This window comes from Bufo bufo, chromosome 4, assembly GCF_905171765.1.
Source record: "Bufo bufo chromosome 4, aBufBuf1.1, whole genome shotgun sequence".
NCBI lineage: Eukaryota > Metazoa > Chordata > Amphibia > Anura > Bufonidae > Bufo > Bufo bufo.
In genome coordinates this window covers 54,086,059-54,113,545 of record NC_053392.1, presented here as the reverse complement: position 1 = coordinate 54,113,545, position 27,487 = coordinate 54,086,059, and the positions used below count along the sequence as shown (strand labels likewise).

Genomic DNA, 27,487 nt, shown 5'->3' with positions numbered 1-27,487 from the left:
ATTTTCAGTTGTTTCACACTTGTTTGTTATGTATATAATTCCACATGTGTTAATTCATAGTTTTGATGCCTTCATAGTCATGAAAATAAAGAAAACTCTTTGAATGAGAAGGTGTGTCCAAACTTTTGGTCTGTACTGTATAACATACTGTTATGTCTTGCTGGCACAGTTACTTCCAGCAGCTTACTGGTTACTCATAGGGTGGAGCTGCTTGTGTTGAAATTCCATACACCGGTATAAAGGTCTTCCAAGTGCAGAGTACAAGAGAGAGAAGACTGGATCCGTGTCCCCCTGGTACAGTCACTACTGCAGGACTCCACTTAAGATGACTTATTCTTAATGTTTTCTTTCATTTATTAATTTGATGCAATGTAATTCTCATGGTGTATGAGTTTATGTAGCTTCTTACGTCATTTCCTGGTTTCTGGTTTTATGTAAGTGAAGCTATAATTGTTGTGTAATCAAATTTTCAACAGCTTTCAAAAAGCCTTTGAAAGAGATTAATCAATCCTGATGCAAAATGAAACTGGCTTATCAGATTCCACTCTTCATTTTCCAAAGAAGCTCTGAAAAATAAAAGGTGGAAACTGATTAGTTGCTATGGGTGGGAAAGCCAGTTTTGCTTTATACCAGTTTTGGTAAATCTCCCCCATAATGCTTCCATTTCTCCCCATTTTCTAGGTATTTTTGTGCTGTCAATTAATTAGAACACTGTATATGTATATATTCTTAAGCAGTAAATCTATTTTATGCTAGATTTCAACAAAAAATTATTTCCCAAGGTCAAAAAGAGGGACATTTAAAGAGGACCTTTCACCTGGATATCCTTAATCTAATTCTACCTTATAGTGCGGCCCCCACTGATGTCTTGGCACTTTTTACTAAAGAACCCCCCGTTCGTCCGCTGTGGTCCCCGTATCTTTTGGCGCCTCATATGCTAATGAGGCGACTCGGTTATACTAGGCGTAGACTTGTATTTCTCCTGGGCGCGGTTATCTTCTCCCTGGCTGCGAGCGCATCCAATCAGAGCGCCCTGCTCTTAGCCAGAGAGAAGGAGCTCAAGTTCTTGCTAGAATCGCAGCTCCTTCTCCCGCGAGAACTTGAGCTCCTTCTCCCTGGCTATGAGTGGGGTGCTCTGATTGGATGCGCTCGCAGCCCATGCCTAGTATAACCGAGTCGCCTCATTAGCATATGAGACACCAAAAGATACGGGGACCACAACGGACGAACGGGGGGGCCTTTAGAGAAAAAGTGCCAAGACATCAGTGGGGGGCCGCACTATAAGGTAGTATAATAATTAGATTAAGGATATCCAGGTGAAAGGTCCTCTTTAAGGATCAAAAAGGGACAGAGGGACTTGGGTCAATAAGAGGGACTGTCCATCCAAAACTGGGAAACTTGAGAGGCAAGCACTCATTTCTAGGTTTAGAGTTCCAATGAGTGATCTAGTGTCTCCCAATTTTTTGTTTTTGAAGACTAGGCTTATCTTTGCCTTTCATATTTTACAGAACTCCCATTCGCCATGGATCTGGTCACAGTTCTTCTCTCCATTGTTGTCATACTATTTTTGGTCAAAGCTTTCAAGAACCAAAAGCAAGGAAATTACAAAAATGTCCCACCTGGTCCAACGCCTTTACCGATCATTGGAAATATCCACATCATGGATATAGGAAAACCCCATAAAACATTTTTACAGGTAACACTGATCCATGTTATTTACAAGGTATTACAGTGTAAGTAGTAAGGAATGGAGAAATACAATTTTGTTTCTTCCGAGTTCTTAGCTTTCCAACTTGAATAGTGAAATGTGATTGACATTGTGATAACTGTCCATATTTGACTGTGTGTTTACATCTGCTTCAGAGATCATACCAAAACGGCAGACACAACAAACTCAATTACAGGTCAACAGGGTCCATCATGTAATTACAGTACCTGTTCTACAAAAGATATAGCAGAGCCTATGATTTCCATCAAAACCACAAAGCATTTGTGAACGTAGCCTTGGGTTGTGTATAATCCACTGTGCAATGTTATTTCTGAAAAATATATAAGTATATATAACATTAAAGAGGGCCTTTCATGGGTCCGAACATTGTAAGATAACTATCTGGACATGTTGAGCGGCGCCCAGGGATCTCACTGCACTTACTATTATCCCTGGGCACCTCTCCGTTGTGGCCCCGTTACCTTCTCCCGCGCTGTATGGTAATTGCTACTATCGGTTCACCATGGAGGAGCCTGCCCTGTTTCTCCCTGGGCGTTTCTTTCTCCCTCTCTGTAGCTCTGTCCAATTGCAGTGCATAGCTCACAGCCTGGGATATTTTTTTCTCCCTGGCTGTGAGCTCTGTGCCACGATTGGACAGCGCTACAGCCAGGGAGAAGGAACGCCCAGGGAGAAACAGGGCAGACTCCTCCATGGTATTCCGATAGTAGCAATTACCATAAAGCGCGAGAGAAGGTAACGGGGCCACAGCGGGCGAACGGAGCGGCGCCCAGGGATAATAGACGGAGCTGCGCCCAGGGATAATAGCAGGTGCAGTGAGATCCTTGGGCGCCGCTCTACATGTCCAGATAGTTATCTTACAATGTTCGGAGCCATAAAAGGTCCTCTTTAACCACCTTTTAAATGACTTCATTTAAAAAAATATGCCTACATTGACCTGAAAAAAAAAAGATGTAAAGTTATGGCCACTAGGGGTCTCACTTCCACCTAAGTTGCAGTCCACTGCCTGTTATCAAGAATCATCCTTGGTAACAGGGACTCTCAATACAGCTGAGATACAGTAGGGGGCGTGTCAAAGACTGATAAAAAAAAACCTGCTTCTACACTCCTTCTGAACATCATAGGAGCACTCTGATGTTCTGTAGGGGCTCATGCACACGAATGTGTGCCGGCCATGCCCGTGCTGCAGACTGCAAATTGCACGGGCACCGACCGTGGGGCCGCTGCATGCGGATCGTGGACCTATTCACTTGAATGGGGTCCACGATCTGCATCCGATTGTCCGCACTGCAAAAAAGTAGTGCATGCACTACTTTTTTGCAGTGCTGAAGCACAGACAGAAAACCCATGGATGTGCTCCGTAGCGCTTTCGTGGGCTACCGATCCGTGCCTAAGTTTTACACCGCATCTTCCGGATTGCAGACCCATTCAAGTAATTAGGTCGTCATCCGTGATGCGGGCTGCACAAGGCCGGTGCCCCTGTATTGCGGACCCGCCATGTGCATGAGCCCTAAGTGTAATTTATCTCTCCTTATCAGCTTTCTGAGCTCTCTAGAAGAAAACAAACAGTGGAAAGTAAGGGAAGTGAGATCACTGCATACAGTACTGGCAGAAAGGAGACACCCACTGCTTCAGAGAAAAATACATCTATCTGTGCAGCTTAAACAGTAATTGATATGGCTGAAAGAGACATTTTCCCAAACATTTTCTTCACAGTTATGATTCTACAGAGAAGCACAGACATTATGCAAACTTTTTTTGAAAACATAGGTGCACTTTAAGCCATTTAGGGAGGGTTCACATCAGCGTTATGAATTCCATTATTGTTTTCCGTTACAACATGGTTATAATGGAAAATAATATATGAGTACTTTGGTAACTAATCAAATTCCATTGTTTGGAGCGGGGCGCCGCCCCCCCCCTTCCCTGTTATTTAACCCCTCAGATGCCATATTTAACGCTGATCGCAGGACTTTTTTTCCATCATGTATAATGGAACAAAACAGAACTGCTATTTGTGCCTATAGACATGTATTAGGATGGAGCAAAACGGAATGCCTCTTGAAGGGTTCCGTTTTGCATTCCGACCTAAAATTCCTTTATATTCTGTTATAACTCTGTTATAACGGAACACTACAACGGAATTTAAAACAGTAATGAGAACCTGCCCTAAAGCATGCTTAATGCACTTGATAACTATATGATCATTCTTGTATTCACAGTTGTCTAAGGAGTACGGCACAGTCTTCAGCATCCAGATAGGAATGTCAAAATCAATTGTCCTATGTGGTTACGAGACCATCAAAGATGCTCTAGTCAATCATGGTGAATTATTTGTGGAAAGACCACATACACCATTGTTTGCAGACACAATAAAAGGCCACGGTAAGTTTTTGTATCGAACCTATACCTTTTTTACATGAAGCTTTTGGGTCTCAATGAAGACTTGTAACATGGTTCCGTCCTACAGTACCACGTTCCATTTATAATACTAGTGTCCTCTTATGTGGCAGAGCAGCCTTTGAGCCCCTTAATGTACCAGGGACCGGGTCTCATTGGAAACAATGATTAGATGAAATTTAGGACATAAAAGACAGTGAGGAAACCCAACTGTTTATTATTGTTATATTATGGCTAGTATGGTTGAAAAAGACAAATAAGGAGTGGGAACAAGGGTTTAACACATTTACTGCATTATAGGAAAATATATTCTAATTTGGGCTTTTAAATGCCATCCAGGAATTTGATGTAAAGTTGGGACCAAGGTAATGAGAAAAGTACTATATTCCCAATTACAATTTTAGATAGTAATTCTAGTAAATGCAGCCTATGTAATATCTCTATCGAATACCAACTTAATACTGCCACATACACTCATATAATACTAAATAATACTACCTTAAAGAAAATGTGTCAAAAAGAATTTCATCTTTGAAAATTTCATCTGGGTCAATTAAAAAAAAAAAGTGACCCAGCATTTTGCTAAGGAGTAGTGTTGATCGAGCACCAAAGTGCTTGTGTGCTCGGGTGCTCTGGCTGAACACATCGGTATGCTTGTTTGCTCTACCAAGCACCCGAGCACAATGGAAGTCAATGGGAGAACACCAGGCACCCCTGCTTGGAAGAAAAGAGGGTGTCTGGTTCACAAAAAAGGTTAGAAATTGATGGAAACCCCATCAAAATGGTTTGGAAACAGCATTAAGAGGATGGCTGGATGCGTCTTGGACTCCTATTATCTATGACATACAATAGACAACCACACAAAGGCTATATGCCAAAAGCCAGGTATGTGGAAGCCAACAATCTATTCATGAGACAGATAACAGTCAGCATACCTTACAATGGCAGTCTTGTTCAGTATGAGACATTCCAAACCAGTTTTTAGTTTTTTTTTCTCTCCTCAGATAGGAGGAATATTTACAATCTATCACTCATAAACGTTCCATCCCATCATCATCGGACTTTATTGCATACTTTCTGATCAAGTTCTATAACTCCTAAACATTCTATCCCATCTGAGACATTCCAAACCAGCTCTCATCTGACTGAGAGCCAGTAAGCCTCAAAGTTGCTTCACATCTGTTGGATGGCTTGGGTGGACCTGCGCACCTAGATCAATATCATTAGGGTGACAAAAAAAAATCTGATTGTCCTAACATAATATTCAATAACCTTTCTATAGAGTTTTTTTCATGCAAAAACTCATTTGCATAAACATGGGCATATGGGAAAGACATGAAAATGAGCAGAATCTGCCTTGTTTTTCAGCTGAAAAACCATTTGCATGGAAAATTTGAGATCTACACTACTCATAAACAGCACAATCTATTGGATTCATAGTCTTATCATAAGACTATGAAACCAATAGATGGCGCTGTTCATGAGTCATGAACAGCGCCATCTTTTGGTTTCATAGTCTTATGACAAGACTATTAGTCTTGTCATAATACTATCAAACCAATAGATGACAATGCTCATCTTGTTGGGGCGCTAGTAAGTGAGGCACCCTGCTCAACAGAGTTCACACACCGTGTAGCACTCAGCCTATAATAGACTGCGCTAACACAGAGGTGTATATCGGATTGCTGCTATCATTCACACATCTTCTAACACTTTATCTGTGGTAATATAAGCTTGCTAGGTTGTATCTGAGGACTATTGCCCTGCTTGTAATGACTCATGAACAGCGCCATCTATTGGCTTCATAGTCTTATGACAAGACTATGAATCCAATAGATGGCGCTGTTCATGAGTAGTGTAGATCGCGAATATTCTAATTGTTAATTTTTCATGCAAAAGGCTGAGTGCTACATGGAGTGTGGACTCTGTTGATCAGGGTGCCTCACTAGTGCTCCAACAAGATGAATAGCGCCATCTATTGGCTTCATAGTCTTATGACAAGACTATGAATCCAATAGATGGCGCTGTTCATGAGTAGTGTAGATCGCGAATATTCTAATCGTTAATTTTTCATGCAAAAGACTGAGTGCTACATGGTGTGTGGACTATGTTGATCAGGGTGCCTCACTAATGCTCCAACAAGATGAACAGCGCCATCTATTGGTTTCATAGTCTTATGACAAGACTATGAATCCAATAGATGGCGCTGTTCATGAGTAGTGTAGATCGCAAATTTTCCATGCAAATGGGTTTTCAGCTGAAAAACAAGTCAGATTTTGCTCATTTGCATTTCTTTCCCATATGCCCATGTTTATGCAAATTAGTTTTTACATGACAAAACTGTATAGAAAGGTTATTGAATATTATGTTAGGACAATCAGAAAACTTTTTGTCACCCTAATGATATTGATCTAGGTGCGCAGGTCCACCCAAGCCATCCAACAGATGTGAAGCAACTTTGAGGCTTACTGGCTCTCAGTCAGATAAGAGCTGGTTTGGAATGCCTCAGACGGGATGGAATGTTTAGGAATGATAGAACTTGATAAGAAAGTATGCAACAAAGTCCGATGATGATGGGATGGAACGTTTATGAGTGATAGATCATAAATATTCCTATCTGAGGAGAAAAAAAAAAAGCTGGTTTGTAATGTCTCATAGTGCACAAGGCTGCCATTGTAGGGTATGCTGACTGTTATCTGTCTCATGGATAGATTGTTGGCTTCCAGATACCTGGCTTTTGGCATATAGCTTTTGTATGGTTGTCTATTGTATGTCATAGATAATAGGAGTCCAAGACGCATCCAGTCATCCTCTTAGTGTTGTTTCCAAACCATTTTGGTGGGGTTTCCATCCAATTTCTAACCCTTTTTTGTGAACCAGACACCCTCTCTTCTTTAGAGCAGGGGGTGCCTGGTTTGATGCTTGGGTCTCCCATTGGCTTTCATTGTATTAAATTATACTCGAGCACCCGCAGTATTCAGCCGAGCACTGCAATGTGCCGAGCATAGCGATGCTCAAGCCGAACAGCAGTTTGGCCGAGCATGCTCGCTCAACACTACTAAGGAGACCTGGAGACCTGTTGCTAGTTTACGGCAACCACTTGGGCTATAGACACACTGGTCAGAAGGGGACCTCATTGACTTCTATGGGAGAGTTTTCTAGGCATGCTCTGTGACCTCTGCAAAAGTCATTGTACAAGGAAACAATAGATAAGTTTGACAGTCGCCTATAGTGAATGGTGGATCCTGTCTTGCCTATACAAAGAGGAGATATCATTACAGGCAGGACTAGGATGGCAGATAAGGAGATAACTGCAGTAAAGTGAACTGTACAGACCAAGAACTAGTGCCTATTATTAGGCTTAGTGGCCAGTGTGAAAACTGCAGGATTTAATGTTTTTTTTTATTTTTATATATATATATATATATATATATATATATATATATATATATAGATCCATAGAGAAGGTTAGGCAGCACTCCTTTTTTCTACGGTGCCCGCGGTGGTCCCTCGACCCAGGACGGTAAACAAATAAAGAAAGTCCGCAGCACTCCTTGAAGTAAAAAAATGTGCAGTTTATTCACACATGTCAGAAAAATGACAACGTTTCAGATCTCTCACAGAACCTTTCTCAAGTCAAGTGAGTCACTTGACTTGAGAAAGGTTCTGTGAGAGAACTGAAACGTTGTCATTTTTCTGACATGTGTGAATAAACTGCACATTTTTTTACTTCAAGGAGTGCTGCGGACTTTCTTTATTTATATATATATATATATAACATGGAAAATGAAAAATAAAATCTTCAAATTTCTTTAAAAATAATAGGCCATTTTCTGATGACACATTCCCTAGAAAGCCCAAATAACACTGCCATATAGTTTCCATATAATACTGTAATTCAATTCTCAAATAAAACCGCCAAACATAAAAATAATACTGGGTGGTTACAGTTTGCTTTTTGGGTTCCTGTCCTTGGGATTCCTTAGGAAAGTGGGTTTCAAACCACCTATACTGGGTTTGCCACTACTCAATCACTATGTATATCTTGTAGACATCATGCATCATATACTGCAACTTCATTCCATTCAGGTATTGTCTTTTCCACGGGAGAGAACTGGAAAGTAATAAGAAGATTTACACTCTCAACCTTACGAGACTATGGAATGGGAAGAAAAACCATAGAAAACAGGATCATTGAGGAATCTGAATGCTTAATCCAGAAGTTAAGATCATATGAAGGTCTGTGAATAATTCATAATTTTCCCAGTAGTACATTATTCCATCACATACTTTATGTAGGTTTGTTAATATAAGTATTCTACCCAAATACATGTGAATGCTTGATGACAAAAATAATCGCTACTGGCAGTTAGGCACTGCTGAGTAATGGAACAGAAGGTGTACATCCAAATTTTCTGTCCCACTACTTATCAGTTTCTGCCAAAAGCAATTCTTCTTCTCCTAAAGCCTTCACCCTCAGACCTTGTTAATGGCTTTCAATAAGCTGTGTTTGGGGAAACTCCTATACCAATGCTTGTACCCATTCATTGCACATCTCCAACAGATTGGTGGGTTGGGGAGGCTGAGTTTGATTAATAGATTTGGCTTTGCTTGCAGTGTCCCATCTTGCCACTGTTGCTGTCTGCCTGCCATACTGCCTACCACCATGTTGCTTGCCGACCATTATATTCCATAGGGATGCTGCTATCTCCATCATGCTACTGCTACTTCCTGCGTACTAACATGTTCCATACAACAGCTTCTGTCGCTTCCATCATGCCACTGCCGCCATCATGCCACCATTACAACCTACCTTCATGTTCCGGGAAGGCTGCTGCTTCTACCTCCATCATGCCACTGCCACCATTATACCACTTTGCTTCCTTCCAACCAATATGTTCAGTACGGCTGCTTCTGTTGCTACTTCCATGATGCCGCAACCGCCATCATGCAACTGCTGCGGTCTGCCTATTATCATGTTCCATATGGTTGCTGCTGTTTCTATCATGCCACTGCCGCCATCATGCCACTTCTGCTGTCTGTCCTGCCATCATCTTCCGTATGGCTGCAGCTGCCTCCATCATCTTGCTGCCTACTTGCCAACATGTACCATATGGCTTTTGTGGTCTCCTTCCCCTTAACTGCTAATCCCTTATTGCCACCCCTATTGTTCTGATTCTGCTGCCACTACTATTGTGGCCATGTGCAACTTATTACCCTACCCTTTCCACATCCACACTGTACTGCTCCCAATTAAAAGGGAGAATTTTTCTAGCCTTGTTCACAACTAGCCACATTTTCTTCTGGCAATTAATATTTGTATGTTTTGTATGGGCAGACATTCTGACCTTGTTAAGACATAATTTTTGGATGCTTGGTCCCCCAACAATGCACATTTTTTTTTATCCCATGACACCATCTGCAACTAATAAGGGACAGTTTTAGAATATGAAAAAGCATGACATGTGACTGTGTTGTGCGTCACATGTTTACAATGTTAAACACGCTGTTTGATATCACTGCCAAACGAGTGTTTACCCATACCTATGTATGTCAGTGCAACTCAGACATGATTTACTATAGAGCTTGGGGAGGGAAGAGAGGGGAAGAAAAAGCAAAAGTAAGTAAAAACTGAGCAAAAATAGATAACATGTTTTCTTAAAAATGCGGAGTACTACGAGACTATACCAATTTCCAGGGAAATTGGAGCCAATCTGATTCAGCCCAAACCAGTTCAGGTCAAATAGGTGGTAGCGGAGCCCTCTGATGAAACCTGTGCACTGGACCAGCCAATGTCTTAAAAGAAACCTGTAAACAAATATAAATAAAACCTAAAAACCTTTACAAATTTTTTTTATTTTTTTATTCTTTTCTACAGGAAAGCCCTTTGATAATGTGACAAGTATTTATGCTGCTGTAACCAACATAATTGTGTCTATACTGCTGAGTAAAAGGTTTGATTATGAGGATCCGACCTTACTACGGCTAATGGGTTTAGTCAATGAGAATGTAAAACTTCTAAGCAGCCCTTGGGTCATTGTAAGTGGTTATATTGGTTATCTATCTATCTATCTATCTATCTATCATCTACAGTATCCATTTCAGATCTACAACCCCAATTCAAGAAAAGTTGGGAGGCTGTATAAATATGTAAATGTAAAGGATAACAGAATGCAATAATTTGCAAATCTAATAAACCTATATTTTATTCTCAATAGATCACAGAACACATATAGGATTTTGAATGTAAGACATTTTACCATTTCATGAAAAAAAATTACTAATTCAGAACTTGATGGCAGCAACGCAAAAATGTGGGTCAGGGCCATGTCTACCATTGTGTAACATCCCCTCTTCTTATAACAATAGCCTGTAAATGTCTAGAAAGTGAGGAGACCAATTGCTGGAGTTTTGGGAGACTAATGATGTTCCATAATTTTCTGTAGGATTCTAGCTGGTCTAACAGTTCTGGGTCTTCTTTGCTACATTTTTTGTTTAATGAAATTATTTCTATTGGCACTGCAGGCAGGACAGTTTATCAACCGGACTCTTCTGTTGTGATGGATACAGTATGTGGTTTAGCATCTTTCTGAAATATGCAAGGCCTCCCCTGAAAGAGACGTTGTCCGGATGGGAGCATATGTTGTTAATAAAACCTCTATATGCTGTTTAGCACTTAGGCTGCCCTAGGCACTAATGCAACTCCATACTCTCAGAGATGTAGGCTTTTGAGCTTCCAAATAATTCCCAGTGCAAGTATCCCCTGATAGCATGTATGGAAATGATTTAGAAATGATTGAGACTTGTAGTACTCCTTCTCTCTATCTTTCCAAAGTCTCTCTCTGTAGGACCAAAAACTGGCAATAAGGTTCTTGCAAACGTGTCTGTAATTACCAGCTAAGGAATACAGAATTAAGATATGGCTGGCCAGGACTGATTTAAAGTGTGGAAGAATGAATTAGCAAAGTCCCTCTTACTACAGTAAAGTCTTGATTAGCCTAAAATAATGAATACATTACTGACTAACTCCAGTGTTCCGTCATGCAGATTCTGGATCTTCTAGTCCATCACCTAGCTTCGTACATGAGCAGAGTCAGGATTGTTAACCATGATTGATTCATATAGAGCTATACTGATTATACAATAGAACAGAACATTATACAACAATAAAATGATATGCAAGGACCCTATTTTGGGGTAATGCACATCCAATATTGATGACATTATGTACTATAGATGGTGGATATTAGTGATGAGCGGGAGGTGCCATATTCGATTTCGCGATATTTCGCGAATATTCGATTGAATATTTGTGTTATATTTGTCAAAATCGAATATTCGTAATTATACCATTTATCGCGAATAATATGCGATTTAATTAATCGCGTATTGCGATTTTTCTTTTCATAGTATAAGGCAACGTTCCTATGACTAATTGACTATGGCTAGGCTAATATGTGTATTTTACGAATATTCTTAATATTACTCTAACTTCGTCTTTTAGAATATTTGTAATATTCTAAAAGACGAAGTTAGAGCAATATTACGAATTTTCGTAAAATACACATAGATTGTAATTTAGCTAATATAGTGCTATAATCCTTTAGCAGTATATAAGCTAAATTACAATCTATATGTGTATTTTACGAATATTCTTAATATTGCTCTAATTTCGTCTTTTAGAATATTCTTAATATTGCTCTAACTTCGTCTTTTAGAATATTACGAATATTCTAAAAGACGAAGTTAGAGCAATATTAAGAATATTCGTAAAATACACATATAGATTGTAATTTAGCTAATATACTGCTAAAGTAATTTTTTTAATAGTGTACATATTTTCCAAAACTGAAGTTCAGAAGAGGCAAAAAAAAATAGACAAAAAAAAAAAAGGATTATAGCACTATATTACCTAAATTACAATCTATGTGTATTTTACGATTATTCTTAATATTGCTCTAACTTCGTCTTTTAGAATATTCGTAATATTCTAAAAGACGAAGTTAGAGCAATATTACGAATATTCTAAAAGACGAAGTTAGAGCAATAATATTCCACACATATTAACCATTATGATTTTTCTGTTGTAATATTCGTGAACTCGAATATTATAACCGAGATTATTGGTTTAGATTAGAATAGGACGAATATTCTAATATTGAATAAACAGAAATATATTCTTTATTTAGAATATTTGTCATATTTGGTCCATCTGAAAACGTGATTCCTTCCAGCTTCAATTCAGTTGCTTGTGGGCCAATGGCTCATTGACCCACAAGCAAGAAGCAGGGAGGAATCATATATTTTCAGATGAAAAAAAAATAGAAAAATGAATATTCGATTTTGCGAATATATGGAACTATATTCGAAATATTCGCGAAATCTCGAAGTTGCGATATTCGAGATAAAAATTCAAAATTCGAATATTCGCGCTCAACACTAGTGGATATCAAAAGATCTTTGTCATTTTACTTTGAAAAACATTTTTCTGAAATTGTTCCACAATTTGTAGACACAGATTTTTGCAGATTGGTGAACATCTGCACATCTTTGCTTCTGAGACACTCTCCCACTCTGAGGGTGCCTTCACATGTGGTAGATTTTGTGGCAGAAAATTATGCGACTAAATATCTGTTTCATTCATTTGAATGGGGCAGCAAGCACATGGATTTCTGCAAGCCTCATTAAGATGAAAGGAACTGATTTTCAGTCGCAGAATTCTCTGCCACAAAATCTGCCGCGTGTGAAGGCACCCTGACATATTCTTTCTATGCCCAATCATTTGAATGAGTTTCAAACTGCTCTTTCAACTTTTTTATTAGTACCATTTACTTTTCTGGCCCTTTGTTGCTCCTTTGCCATATTTTTTGAGATGTGTTGCTGCCATCAAGTTCTAAATGAGTTAATTATTTCATGAAATTTCAATCTATCTATCTATCTATCTATCGCTCTCTATCCATCTGTTTGTCCGAATGCTGTACTCTGCTATCTCCAGAATTCCCACAGAAATACTGTAAAAGGACTGGCTGCTCTATTCATTTCCAGGGGCCTCCACGCAGGATATGGCCCCATTCTCATGATCATGGGGATCCACGTGGTAGCACCCGTAACAATTTAATGGTTATCGCCTACTATGAATGGGGTATAAATTTACATGAGTAAAGTTAAATTCTTAAAACTCATGTTTTTCTTTTTATTTCATCTATGTTGTAGCTGTACAATTCTTATCCATTTCTGGCAAAATGTCTACCCGGAGCTCACAAAACAATTTTTGAAAATGTTAAAGAGTTTCAGGACTTTATAAGAAGGACATTTACAAAACAGAAGAAAGAGCTGGACGTGAATGACCAGAGGAACCTCATTGACGCCTTCTTAGCCAAGCAACAAGAGGTATGATGGATGTTTCACCAGTTGCTAATATTAAATATGTAAAGAAAAATTAGGCAAAAGTGTAAAAGTAAAAAAAGTAACAAAAACACGATATATTCAATGTATTGTGTAAATAACATGACTAAGCAAAACATTTTGAAACTAATACAGTTATTGAACAAAGAGAAGTTGGGTTTAAATATGATGGTATGGTCGGGTTGGCCTGCAAGCACTAGAGGAACCTTTGTTGGGTTCATGCTCTGATACAGTGATGAGCCCAAAGAACTAGCAGACACTAACCCAATGAAGCTCACTTGCTGATAAGGACAATTGCTAGGATGTAGTGAAGAGCACTGTAGACATTCACATGTTCTGCATTGAGGATGGGCCTCAGAATCACTTCCTGTGGTGCTCCAAAAGTACCTAAGTGTAGGATGTTATAATTTATAATCATAGTAATGACCTCCATAATCATCTAATCAATCCTTCTAATAAATCAATCACATGACACGACTATGTTGATCTAATCACCATTATCAATACTTATGGTTGATCAAAAGGGTGATCAGATGGTGAAATTAGTTATACATCACATTGTAACCAGACCAACTGTGTGAAATCAGGATTAGGCGAAGATATTGAAAAAGTTATTACAGATGAGTAAAGGTAAATTCACATGACAGCTGTTAAAATTGGCCATTTTGCATCTTTGTTTGCAACCATTTTCTGGGTGTCTATCCATTTTTAACAATAGTTCTGCATATGTTTTTAATTGTCTGTTAAAAATGGCCCAGTATATATAATGCGTTCATAGTGTCCAGTATATACAGTATAATGGCCCCCACATAGTGCCTAATACAAACCGGATTCCAAAAAAGTTGGAACACTATACAAATCGTGAATAAAAACTGAATGCAATGATGTGGAGGTGCCAACTTCTAATATTTTATTCAGAATAGAACATAAATCACGGAACAAAAGTTTAAACTGAGAAAATGTACCATTTTAAGGGAAAAATATGTTGAATCAGAATTTCATGGTGTCAACAAATCCCCAAAAAGTTGGGACAAGGCCATTTTCACCACTGTGTGGCATCTCCCCTTCTTCTTACAACACTCAACAGACGTCTGGGGACCGAGGAGACCAGTTTCTCAAGTTTAGAAATAGGAATGCTCTCCCATTCTTGTCTAATACAGGCCTCTAATTGTTCAATCGTCTTGGGCCTTCTTTGTTGCACCTTCCTCTTTATGATGCGCCAAATGTTCTCTATAGGTCAAAGATCTGGACTGCAGACTGGCCATTTCAGTTCCCGGAGCCATATTTCACCTTAAGGACCAGGCCATTTTTTGCAAATCTGACCAGTGTCACTTTAAGTGGTGATAACTTTAAAACGCTTTGAGTTATCCAGGCCATTCTGAGAGTGTTTTTTTTTTTTGTCACATATTGTACTTCATGACACTGGTAAAATGAAGTTAAAAAAAAATCATTTTTATTTATAAGAAAATTCCATATTTACCAAAATTTTGGAAAAATTAGCAAATTTCCAAGATTCAAATTTTTCTACTTCTATAATAAATAGTAATACCTCCAAAAATAGTTATTACTTTACATTCCCCATATGTCTACTTCATGCTTGGATCATTTTGGGAATGACATTTTAGTTTTTGGGGATGTTAAAGAGCTTAGAAGTTTAGAAGCAAATCTTGAAATTTTTCAGAAATTTTCAAAAACCCAATTTTTAGGGACCAGTTCAGGTCTGAAGTCACTTTGTAAGGCTTACATAATAGAAACCACCCAAAAATGACCCCATTATAGAAACTACAGCCTTCAAGATATTCAAAACTGATTTTATAAACGTCGCTAACCCTTTAGGTGTTCCACAAGAGTTAATGGCAAATAGAGATAAAATTTCAGAATTTAGATTTTTTGGCAAATTTTCAATTTTTTCCAATAACAAAGCAAGGGTTAACAGCCAAACAAAATGCTTTATTTATTGCCCGGATTCTGTAGTTTGCAGAAACACCCCATATGTCGCCGTAAACTACTGTACAGGCACACGGTAGAGCGTAGAGGGAAAGGTGCGCCGTGTGGTTTTTGGAAGGCAGATTTTGCTGGACTGGTTTATTTACACCATGTCCTATTTGAAGCCCCCCTGATGCACCCCTAGAGTAGAAACTCCATAAAAGTGACCCCATCTAATAAACTACACCCCTCAAGGTATTCAAAACTGATTTTACTAACTTTGTTAACCCTTTAGGTGTTGCACAAGAGTTATTAATTTTTTTTGACCGTGTTCATCTGAGGGGTTAGGTCATGGGGTATTTTTATAGAGCAGATTCTTACGGACGTGGCAATACCTAATATGTCTACTTTTTATTTATTTATTTATTTATGTTTTACACTATATTATATTTTTATAAACAAAACAATATACATTTTAGTATATCCATAGTCTAAGAGTCATTTTTTAAAAAGTTTTTAGCTGATTATCTTAGGTAGGGGCTTATTTTTTGCAAGATGAGAGAACGGTTTTATTGGCACTATTTTGGGGGGCATATGACTTTTTGATTGCTTGCTATTACAATTTATGTGATGTAAGGTGACAAAAAAATACCTTTTTTTGCACCGTTTTTATTTTATTTTTTTGACCGTGTTTATCTGAGGGGTTAGGTCATGGGGTATTTTTATAGAGCAGATTCTTACAGATGCGGAGATACCTAATATGTAAACTTTTTATTTTTTTTATTTTAGTTTTACTAAATAGTATTTTTGAATTTTTTTGTTTTTGTTTTAGTGTCTCAAGTCTGAGAACCATAGTTTTTTTATCCGATTGTCAGTGGCTAAATTGGGATATAAATTTAGTACTCCATGGAAGTGTGGTACTACTTGAAGCAACCAATAATGCAGAGGCCCGGATGATCGGGACACGTGTCACACTGAGTAGTGGTGTCCTTCCGTATCCCCCTCCTGTGACACACTCTGCACCTTTTTTGGGTCATTCCCTTCTTTCCAGTATGGGGGAACCACACCTGGAAAGTGTTGTCCAGGGATGATCCGGGCGCCTCCAGTTCTCGAGGTACTCCGGCCTGCTCTTTCCCGGTTAGAAAAGATCAGGTCCTTGAGGACTGCCTCATAGAACTGAAGGAATGTCCCTGTGTTGCCAGCGCCCTGGGACAGCACCAAAGAGTTGTACAAGGCAACCTGTACCAAGTAGACCGCAACTTTTTTGTACCATGCTCGGGTTTTGCGCATGGCATTATATAGCTTGAGGACTTGATCAGAGAGATTAACTCCTTCCATATACCGATTGTAGTCGACGATACAATCGGGCTTGAGGACTGTTGCCGCGGTACCTCGCTCAGGGACAGGGGTGATGCCATTACCATGAATTGTGGACAGTACAAAGATATCCCTCTTGTCCTTATATCTGACCAGCAACAGGTTTCCACTGGTAAGGGCACGGGTCTCACCCCTGGGGATAGGTACTTGGAGGGGGTGGGTAGGGAGGCCGTGTTGATTTTTCCGCACGATCCCACAAGTGGACGTGGATCTGGCGGCGAGGGACTGGAACAAGGGGATACTAGTATAAAAGTTATCCACGTACAGTTGGTAACCCTTATCTAGCAGTGGGTGCATAAGGTCCCACACAAGTTTCCCGCTAACACCCAGAGTGGGGGGACATTCTGGGGGTTGAATACGGGAATTTCACCCCTTATACACACGAAACTTGTAAGTGTACCCTGACGTACTCTCACAAAGTTTGTGCAGCTTCACGCCACACCTCGCCCGCTTAGAGGGAGCATAAAAAGGAGTTTCCCCTTGAAAGCAAAGAGAGACTCATCAACCGTGGCCTCCCTTCCAGGTACATAGGCCTGTACAAATTTGGCCCCAAAGTGATCGATGACTGGCCTGATTTTGTACAGGCGGTCATAGGCAGGATCACCTTGGGGGGGACATGCTGCATTATCTGAATAATGCAGGCATTTCTGGATGGCCTAAAGCCGGGAGCGTGTCATGGTCGTACTGTTAAGTCATCTCACCAGCAGACCCGCACCTACAATCTTTTACCGGGTCAGCTCACCGGCAGGCCCGCACCTCAAATCTTTTACAGGGTCAGCTCACCAGCAGGTTCTCGCATATATTTTTTTATAGGGTCAGCTCACCAGCAGGCCTTTATCTACAATCTTTTACTGGGTCAGCTCACCAGCAGGCCCACACCTAAAATCTTTTACTGGGTCAGCTCACCAGCAGGCCTGCACCTAAAATCTTTTACATGGTCAGCTCACCAGCAGGCCCACACCTCAAATCTTTTACAGGGTCAGCTCACCAGCAGGCCCTCGCATATAATTTTTTACAGGATCAGCTCACCTGCAGGCCCACACCTAAAATCTTTTACAGGGTCAGCTTACCTGCAGGCGCTCACCTAATTATACCTAATAGGTAATTTGTGCGCATGATGCCTTGCTTGGATGTGGTAGCCATAGACGTTTCTCAGGCTCCCTCTCCGGAATCAATCCCAGATTGAAAGTTGATAGGCCAGACATCCGAATGGATCATCACCGTCATGCGGACGTGCGATCGGCTCCAGGTAAACTAGAGTCACCAAAGCGGCAGCAGGCCCTCAACCATAATGTTTTACATGGTCAGATCAGCAGGCACTTGCTCCAAATGTTTTCCTCTAAAATCAAATGATTTATTCAGTTTTGTGTGCATTATTGTCACTCTGTTAAAAGTGGCGTACTATCCGGACAACATCGTTCCCAGCAGCGACCTGGGAGTCCAAGATGCATCCAGACATCCTCCCCATGCTGTTCCCGTACCATTTCGGTGGTGTTTCCATCAATTTATGACCTTTTTACTATGAACCAGGCACCCTCCCCTCTTCAGAGCAGGGGGTGCCTGGTTTAATGCTCAGGTTCTCCCATTGACTTCCATTATACCCCATGTGTTTGGCCCGAGCCCCCGACCACCCGAGCACTACGGTGCTCGATCAACACTACCATGCAGGTATGTAATAATATATCATAACTAACATCTACTGTATTATACAGTATAACTGACCATTCTTGGGAAAATTCTAGATAGAAGGGAAATATTTGATATTTAATATAATTCTGATAATATTTTCCAGGGAAAATCTGAATTCTCTAAGTATTTCCACAATGAGAATCTGACTGCTCTGGTGGCGGATTTGTTTGGGGCTGGAATGGAGACCACATCAACCACATTAAGATGGGCTATTCTTCTTATGATGAAATATCCGGAAATTCAACGTAAGACATATCATGTAAAACATGTATACAGCTGTACATTATGAATTTCTCCCTTTTTATACTTCCTATGGCATATTGTGGAAGACAGCATGAATGAGTTACACCTAAGTCTCAAAACATTTGCTAGGAAGGATGGGCCCACATTGTGGTGAATTTAGCCATGTACTGTTGTCATTTAGCTCATATCTTCAATCTACTGTATGTTGATTAGTGTTGAGCAAATCAAATTATCCGAAGTGGACTTCAATCAGAATTTTAGGAAAATTTTGATTTGCGACAAAGCCAAATTTCCTTGCACTTTGTGGCAACTAATCAATTATTCCTGAAATGGTAGTAAAAACAAAAAAAATACATACTCATCTCATCCATTTGCACGTGAAGAGATCTTGATTGAAGATACAGTGCAAAATCTGTTGTAACATCACCACGCAGGCCAGTGTGATGACATCATCAAGTCACTGAGCGAGATTTCGAGCGGTGTCTTCGATCACGATGGCCACAACGGCCTCTACTCAATCAAATGGGTGAGTTGAGAATGTTTTATTTTTTTTACCCTGATTAACACCTGAAAGGCCAAAACGGTAGCCTCCGATGCCGCGATTGGCGATGAACGCAGCATCTGAGGTGTGCACCAAACCTTTCTGCTGCCTGAGGAAAAAACTGAAATGATGCCCACCCAATGCCAATTTCTTGACCTAACCCCATTTGCCACAATAAAAGCTCTCATTGCCCATGGCCCTTCTGCTGCCCCGCTCTTGCCCCTACCTGGTGCTGCCTGAGGCGATCGCCTCACCTAGCCTCAAGTAATTAGTCACAAAGAAAATTTATTTGTGAAATTTGGCGAAGCAGCTGAATTAAATTTTCCATAACTTTGCTCATCTCTAATGCTGTTGGCAGCCAGGTTTGCAACCGTCAGCAGGTTAACAGGCAGTCTGAGATTACTTCTGAAGATGAAGAAACTGGTCGCAGTAAGTGCTGCTAATGAGCTCATGTTGGTATCTCAGTTATACAGCAGGAACATTTAGACTAGCACATCTAAAGTCGCAGGTGCAAATTTTGGCATCAAATAAAATATGGCAGCACACTGTTCTACGTGCAAGCAATGGAACTAAAGATTAGAGATTGTTCTGGACTACATTGTTACTATACATGTTAGACATGAAAAATGAAAGCTCTTCGCACACATTTTTGATCAAACGTGTTGGGCCCATCTACCAACATTGTCCCATATTCTGTTAAAGAGGTTTTCCAAGATTTTTTAACTGATGATCTATCGTCTAGAATAGAGTTGACCAAATCGAAGTTGATGAAGTGGAATTCAATCCGAATTTCAGCAAAGGTTTGATTCGCACCAAATTTCCTCATGCTTTGTGGTAACGAATCACATTTTTTTCCTAAAAGCCAGCCCTGTAATGTCACAGTCCTATAAATAGCCTCAGCCATCTTGGATTCAGCCATTTTCCAGTGTACTTAGTGCAGGGAGAGACGTCACTAGGCGCTAGTAGAAAATACTTCATTGTGCTAAAAAAATTATTTACTAGTGCAGGGAAAAATTATTCAAGCTGTAGGGAAAGGATAGGGAGGAATCATTCCACAGCATTTATGTTGAATAGGGTTCAGTAGGGGAGGTTACAGCCTGGGTAATATGTGTTTCTCAGAAAACAAGACAGGGTCTTATATAATTGTTTTTCCCCGAAAAAAGGGTTAGGGCTTATTATCGGAGTGGGGGTTATTTTGGCTCCATGAACAACAATCACACATTTATAATTGAAGAAAAAAAACAGGGAGATTCGGCGTGAGAGATGACAGGGTGCTGATTGGTGGAGGCAGGGGAGGGAGCAGGACACGCTCACCATCAATCAGCACCTCCATCTCCAGGCAGCAGAGAGGAGAAGGACATCCTCCTGCTGCCTCATTTTTAAAATGTGCGGGCTGGCGGCAGTACAGGGAAGAGACGCCATCCAGCCCACACAGGGATGTACCCGTTCGGTAGGTGGAAGCGCGGCTGTGGGCATAATTTTGCATTTAGCGAAGCCGCCAGCCGCGATGTATGCACGGGCTAGCGGCTTGACTGAAGGCTAAGTGCTGGCAGCTTGTGCTGCTGTAACTCCTGCCCGCCTCCGATCAGCTGATAAAAGCAGAGATTTCCGGCTCCGAGGCAGTTCAGGAGCCATTAGTGAGCGCTCCTGAGCTGCTGAATCACCCACACTTCCATAAGTATAAAATTTATCTAGGGCTTATTTTTGGAGTAGGGCTTATATTTAAGTCTTACTCCCGAAACCCTGCAAAATAGGGCTAGGTCTTATTTTCGGGGTAGGGCTTAATTTCAGGGAAACACGGTAGGAACATTCCTAATACACCTTGCTGCACTGACTCGGGATCCAAATTGCTATTATACAGCTCTGTAATTCCAGCAAACTGTTCTTGTTATTGGGGTGACAGTGCTGTTTGATACAGCCATTAACAGGGTTTATTACAAGGAAATATTTCTACGTCTTATTGCCCTTATGCGGTGCAGTTATATGTTCTAAAGCATTTTTTGGCTTGTATTAGTGGGAAGAAAAGGGCTTATTAGCTGTTGTGTGGTGAAGTGTGAAAATTACAGCCCTTTTTGTCATGTATTAATGGCAAAAGTAAAATATCTTTGCCGTTCAGCAGTGCAGTTATATATATTCTAAAGCCCTTTTTGTTATGCATTAGTGGCAAAATAAAAATATATTTGCCGTTCAGCGGTGCAGTTATATGTTCTAAAGCCCTTTTTGGCGTGTATTAGTGGCAAAAGTAAAATATATTTGCCGTTCAGACAGGATCCTTTTTTTGGGGGTTGTTGTTCTGACGGATCAGAGGAAGGGCAAAATAATCAGTGACTTCAACACAAACTTTCAGCTTTGCCTAGGCCATGTGACATCACGTTCATTGGTCACATGACTTAGTTGCAGCTCAGTCCCATTGAAGTGAATAGAGATGGACATACTGTACAGTATATACATGTAGAAATTGAATGGAGCTCCTTCCGCAGCTGGTCTGAGAGATCTGCTAAAAAATTTCCTTTTATGGCCAGTCATTACTAGTTATGCCACCGTCCACTGCACTACAGCGAGAACCAGTGTGTTCACAAACAGCTGAACGGTGGGGGTCTCGGGTGTCGGACCCCCACGACCAGATACTGATCAGCGATCTAGAGGTCCAATGACCTATCCATTGTATTTCTGTATGTTTAATATGTGTTTGAGGTTGATATTCACAGTTGAATAAAATAGTGGTATAGATGGGCACTCATCCACTTGGGACCACCCGGAGATATGATTTATATACAATTTATTAAGCACTAAATACAATAACCAATAAAATGTGATTAAATAAAAACAATATAATGTTCAATTAAATAAAAACAATATTTAAATAATGAGGATAGTCTACAGGGATGGTGATCCCAATATATTACCATCTGTATGGCTGCAATAAATCAATTGTAGTGTACTGTGCAGTAAATGGTCACTATAATTCCAAAATGTAGCTAAAACAAAAATAGAAGAAATAATAAAATATTGCTTATTCCTCCTATCTCAATCTATCAAGTAAAAATAGATAGATTAGGGATATCCCTTAAGGTATATAGGAAACAACTGCTTTTACATCCAAATGTCTGATGTTACCCATTTGCATATAATAATTATTTATTGCCTGTAATGTACTAGAGTTAATACTGGTAACATGGCAATTATTTGGTGCCGATAATGTAATGAAGTTAGTATAGTTTTATACTCCAGAAGTCTCTATTGTATTGTACACAGTTGTAATTAGTTGCTTGCAGAGTCTATTGTTAGATAGATTGCCATTTACTTAATATGCTCTGCTTGAAAAATCTTTCATTCATCTACAGTTCATAGTACCGTGTTGATTTCCATATATTATACTCACTGTTGTGTGAGGTGCGCATCCATTTGTGGCTTCCCACGTGGTAGTCGAATGGTATACTTACCTCTATTGATATAATATTTAGTATAGATAATGGAGACAAATACTTATCGCTTTGTAGCAGAGTTTATGCAATGTATGCTCGGTCGGTGTCTCACGTGTTTCGGTTAACTGTAAAATGATGCGATGCACAGCGTCTGAGCAGTGTATGCTCGGCATCTTCTGTGTGCCGGCAAGTTACTGTAGAGCTGTGGGTTGCAGAGTATAGGCAGCGTGCGCTCAGAGTCCCACGTGTCCCAGATCTTTCAAGTGTGATAGTGGAGGGGATCAGATGATTAACGCCCCTTCCTGGGTCCAGTGGATATCGCCTAAGGCTGTATGCCTTATTTCATCTGTATGTGAAGCGCTTCACTAAACTTTAAATATAGGGTTATGTATCATATCTGTAGTTGATATCAAAAGTGTCCATAACTCTTATGTGGGATTTGCAAGTATATTAAGAACTCCAAACGCGTTTCGGAGTGTCTCCTTACTCCTTCATCAGTGGCTGCACTCGCGCAGGATAACTGCCGGATTTATATCCTTAGTTCTCAAGCTGATTGGAAAAGCTGGACTGGATTCGGGAGTGCAAAATCACATATCATATTTCGTTGCAGTTACTGTGCGATTCTTATGTTTTATTATAACACTTCTGATGTCTGAGCTCCTTTAAATCTGCCCCCAAGCCAGCAGGATCTGTGAAGAAATACATACTCACCTTCTGCCTGGCGTTCCATTCCTGGCTTCTGGGCTGTCTTCACTGGACTTCAGTTCCTTGTCTGTTAATTTAGCACAAATGAGGCCGGGAGTGCTGCTGCAGCTAATGACTGGCCTCAACTGTGATGTGTCCCTACATTTGTTTGTACCTGGTACTGCAGCTCAAGCCAAATTCCTGATTTTTGTGTACATCTATGTGGGAAAGAACCTCTGAATTATATCTATACACCATACTTCTATATCTCTATCCTGACAGAAAAAGTGCAAAATGAAATTGAACGTGTGATTGGATCGGCCCAACCTCAAATGGAGCATAGGAAACAAATGCCGTATACAGACGCCGTCATTCATGAGATTCTTCGGTTTGGGGATATCGCACCGCTTGGTGTTCCACATTCAACTACTCAGGATATCACCTTTAGAGGCTACTTTATTCCTAAGGTAACTCATCTGTTTTCATCTAAACCCTGTCAATAACTAAACCCTCTACATTCGTGCTCCCCTTACCGGCACATGCACCAAATATCTTTCTGTAATGAGTGGAGGTCTACCATAACTTTCATTGTATGGTTGAAAAAAGGTTTATCAAGTCTATCTTATTCTATCATGTAGAGCCAAAGGAAAGCAAAACGCCCTCTCCGGCAGTTGCCTTTTGCCCCATGTTAGGGAGAAACATCAGATCTCCAGAAATCTAGTACATATAACTTTAAGTATTTAATTTTTCAAGAAAGTCACCCAGACGCCTCTTGTCTAATGAATCAACCATCCCTATGCTCACTGATCTTACATAAGTGTCACCAAATAGAAAAAAAACACCTTTTATTTGATTTTCTAAACATATAAAAAGGCAAGAGATGGAACCAGTAGCATACATAGAGAAGTAAGGGCCCCAAAGCAAGGATCAAACCAGCACCCCCCCCCCCCCATACACACACAGGACAGAAGGGTTTCTGTCTAAATCCTTTTAAATTTTTAACCACCTGTCACCCAGCCTCTACACATAGAATGTACCAACCTTATGGAGCGCAACGCTGGTATGAATCATTAAAAGATTTCCTTGAACTCAAGTGGGTATACAATATTTTGATTCAATCCATTCCTCTGAAAATATATAATCTTAATAACAATTTTAATAATAATTAAAAAATGTGCCTTAAATAAAGGCTTCAATCACATCTGCATCAAAGGCTGCAATAGGAACTTCCATGCTTGATTCAATTGAAAAAGCAGGAATAAATCATGCCCCATGCTGTACTATGTTACCCAGAAAAATGCCTACCTCCCTGACAGAAGCCTGAGTAGTCAATGGTGTCTATCAGCCATCACTGGTTTTTGTCATATGAAAGATCCTATTCTGCCATTTATTTATAGAATGGAGCCAAAAAAACAGACAGAAAGGCTAGACTTAGGGTAGTGCCTAAGGGGAGGGCAGCATGGTGAGGGTTTGGATGGAGCATGCAGAGTTGGGAAGCAGGGGTTTAGCTTGGGGGCTTGAGTGATAGGTCAATGAGGCTAAAAGGAGGTACAGTATCAAGCCAAAAGCCCCCACTCACCTTTACAAAGTAATATTTTTATAACAGCAGTCAAGGTTATAGTGATGAGTCTTCAATGTTGGTAAAGCTGGATACTGGTTTGGAGGGGCAGATCTCATGATTGAGGCTGGACTCCACTGGTGGAATATTTTGTGGTTGGGCCTTAATTTGGGCCAGGTGAATTTTTAAATGGCCTAGGATCTGGTTAGTGGGCAATAAGTTGAGCACTAGCGGTGTCTCATCAACTCTAATATTGGGGCTTCGAAGACTCCACTTATGGTTAATGTTATGTCATATTTTGGAGTTAATATACATTGTAGCTGGGATGGTTTGGTTTTGTATATAATCTTATGTACGTTTTTTTTTTGTTTTGTTTTGTTAAGTGGATGCTGTGGCCGACAGTGATGGTCAGTTCGCAGTGTTCGCCAACAAACACATGCGAGCTGCCATCTTGACTCTGCCCTTACCTGTGCCTGTGCCGGGAGCCGGTCTGAAATCAAATGCGGTCACTGGGAGCAGGCAGTTCCGAGAACAGCCGCCGGGGGCCTTCATCAGGCTGTTCTCGGAACTGCCTGCTCCCGGTGACTGCATTTGATTTCAGACCAGCTCCTGACACAGGCACAGGTAAGGGCTTACCTGTGCATCGCCGGACAGGTGAGTCAAGATGGCAGCCCTCATGTGTTCGTTGGCAAACACTGCAAACTGACCATCACTGGTGGCCGATATAAATCATCCAGGTGTCTGTGTCTTATCAGGGGTAATAGGAAATACTATTTTTATGTGAGTACATTGATCTTACAAAATATTTTATATAACCTTTCTTCCAGGGTGCCGCTGTAATTACACTGCTGCATTCAGCTCTCAGGGATAAAGATTACTTTGAAAAACCAGATGAGTTTTATCCAGAGCATTTTCTTGACTCCAGTGGAAACTTCAGGAAGAACGAGGCCTTCATACCATTTGCAATAGGTAACATTAACAGTAAATTACTTTTTCAGGCCACTTTACAGTGGTCCCTCAAATTGCAGTTGGTTCCAGGATGACCACTGTTGAAATTATTGTAAGTTGAGACCACAACTCTATGGAAAAGTAGTTATTGGTTCCAAAAAAAAAAAAAAAAAGATAAATCAAAAACAAGAAAATGTCAAAGTAAAAAATAATCTGAAAATGAAAGCTGTAAATCAGTTTCAATGTAGAGGATAGAAGCTTCTTCAGGGTCCTGCACAATACACACTGTACTAGAATAGCTCCCCTAACTTGATATCTAAATGAGCAGCTCATCTTAGTACAGGTAGATAGCATGGAGAACTTGTAGTACTTTATGATCGAGTAGAGAGGCGCTACAAGACAGCCAATTAATGCATGAGCTTCAGTAATACAGGGGTGTTACCAGGGAAATCCCCAAGCTGATTGGACAGATCTACTGGACAGAAAAAAAAAGTCTTTCTTTTCCATCCAGGATAATGGAAACCTGACAGAACTGTTATTTTTGGCCATAGAACTCTATCATGATGGATCAAAACGGAAAGCCTCTTGGATAGCTTATCAATATCTGATTAATAGGGTTCTAACTATCAGGCTAGTGACTTCACATTCATTAGTCACATGGCCAATGCGCAACTTAGTCCCATTCAAGTGAATAGTGTATAGTATGAAAGCTTTTCCAAGCATTACAGCCCCTTCAAACAACTAATCAGGATGGTCCCTGTAGTCTGACCCCCAAGGATCAGATATTGATGATATACAGTACTCTGAGGATAGGTCATCAACATGTAAGGCCTGGAAAACCCAGGAAAAATAAGGGCATCAATGTTTGCATGCTGAAAAAAATACATTAAGTCCTAAGATGGAACCAGATTCAAGGGAGAGCTTAAATAAAAAAAAAAAAAAATTTAAAAAAAGATGAATTATTTATGATTTTATTTCACTCATTTATTTATTTCTATGTGTTCTAGGAAAAAGAAGTTGTGCTGGGGAGACTTTGGCTAAAATGGAGATATTCCTCTTCTTTACGTCACTGTTGCAAAACTTTACATTCCAACCAGTACCTGGAGCGAAACTTGATCTTAATCCAGCCATGGGGTCTACAAATGCCCCCAAGCCTTATACAATCTGTGCTGTACCTCGCTGATGGACTATGATTACCACTAATTCTAATGTCAAAGACACTTTGAAGGACATTTATCAAAACTGGTGCTAAGGGAAACTAGCTTAGGTGCCTATAGCAACAAGGGAGCTTTAAATAATGAAAGGTGGAATCTGATTGGTTGCTATGGTCACCTAAGCAAGTTTTCCTTAAATATCCCCCTTGTATCATAGAAAAAAGTTAGTAAATATTTGACAAATAGAAGTCATATATTCAAAGGTAGAAATGAAGAAAATTTTAGCAGTGTTAAGCGAATTCGAACTGTCCAAAGTGGACTTTGATCTGAATTTCAGGGAAAATTTGATTGGCCGCAAAGCCAAATTTCCTTGTGCTTCGTGCTAACGAATTGATTTCCCCGAAATGAGAA

The 27,487-nt window shown here is 40.1% G+C and overlaps 1 protein-coding gene across 2 annotated transcripts; it reads left to right on the top strand.

Moving 5' to 3' along the window:
* The first annotated feature begins 237 nt into the window (after positions 1-237).
* LOC120997245 (cytochrome P450 2C14-like) lies at positions 238-27,487 on the top strand. 2 transcript variants are annotated; one of them, XM_040427250.1, is made up of 10 exons: positions 238-294; positions 1,509-1,696; positions 3,949-4,111; positions 8,216-8,365; positions 10,005-10,165; positions 13,340-13,516; positions 18,627-18,768; positions 23,699-23,883; positions 25,802-25,943; positions 26,930-27,487. In XM_040427250.1, the coding sequence occupies exons 2-10, from the start codon at positions 1,523-1,525 to the stop codon at positions 27,103-27,105; spliced, it is 1,470 nt and encodes a 489-aa protein (XP_040283184.1). In that variant the 5' UTR covers positions 238-294; positions 1,509-1,522; the 3' UTR covers positions 27,106-27,487. The 2 variants fall into 2 exon arrangements, with proteins under 2 accessions (XP_040283184.1, XP_040283183.1); XM_040427249.1 differs by having other exon boundaries at positions 260-434.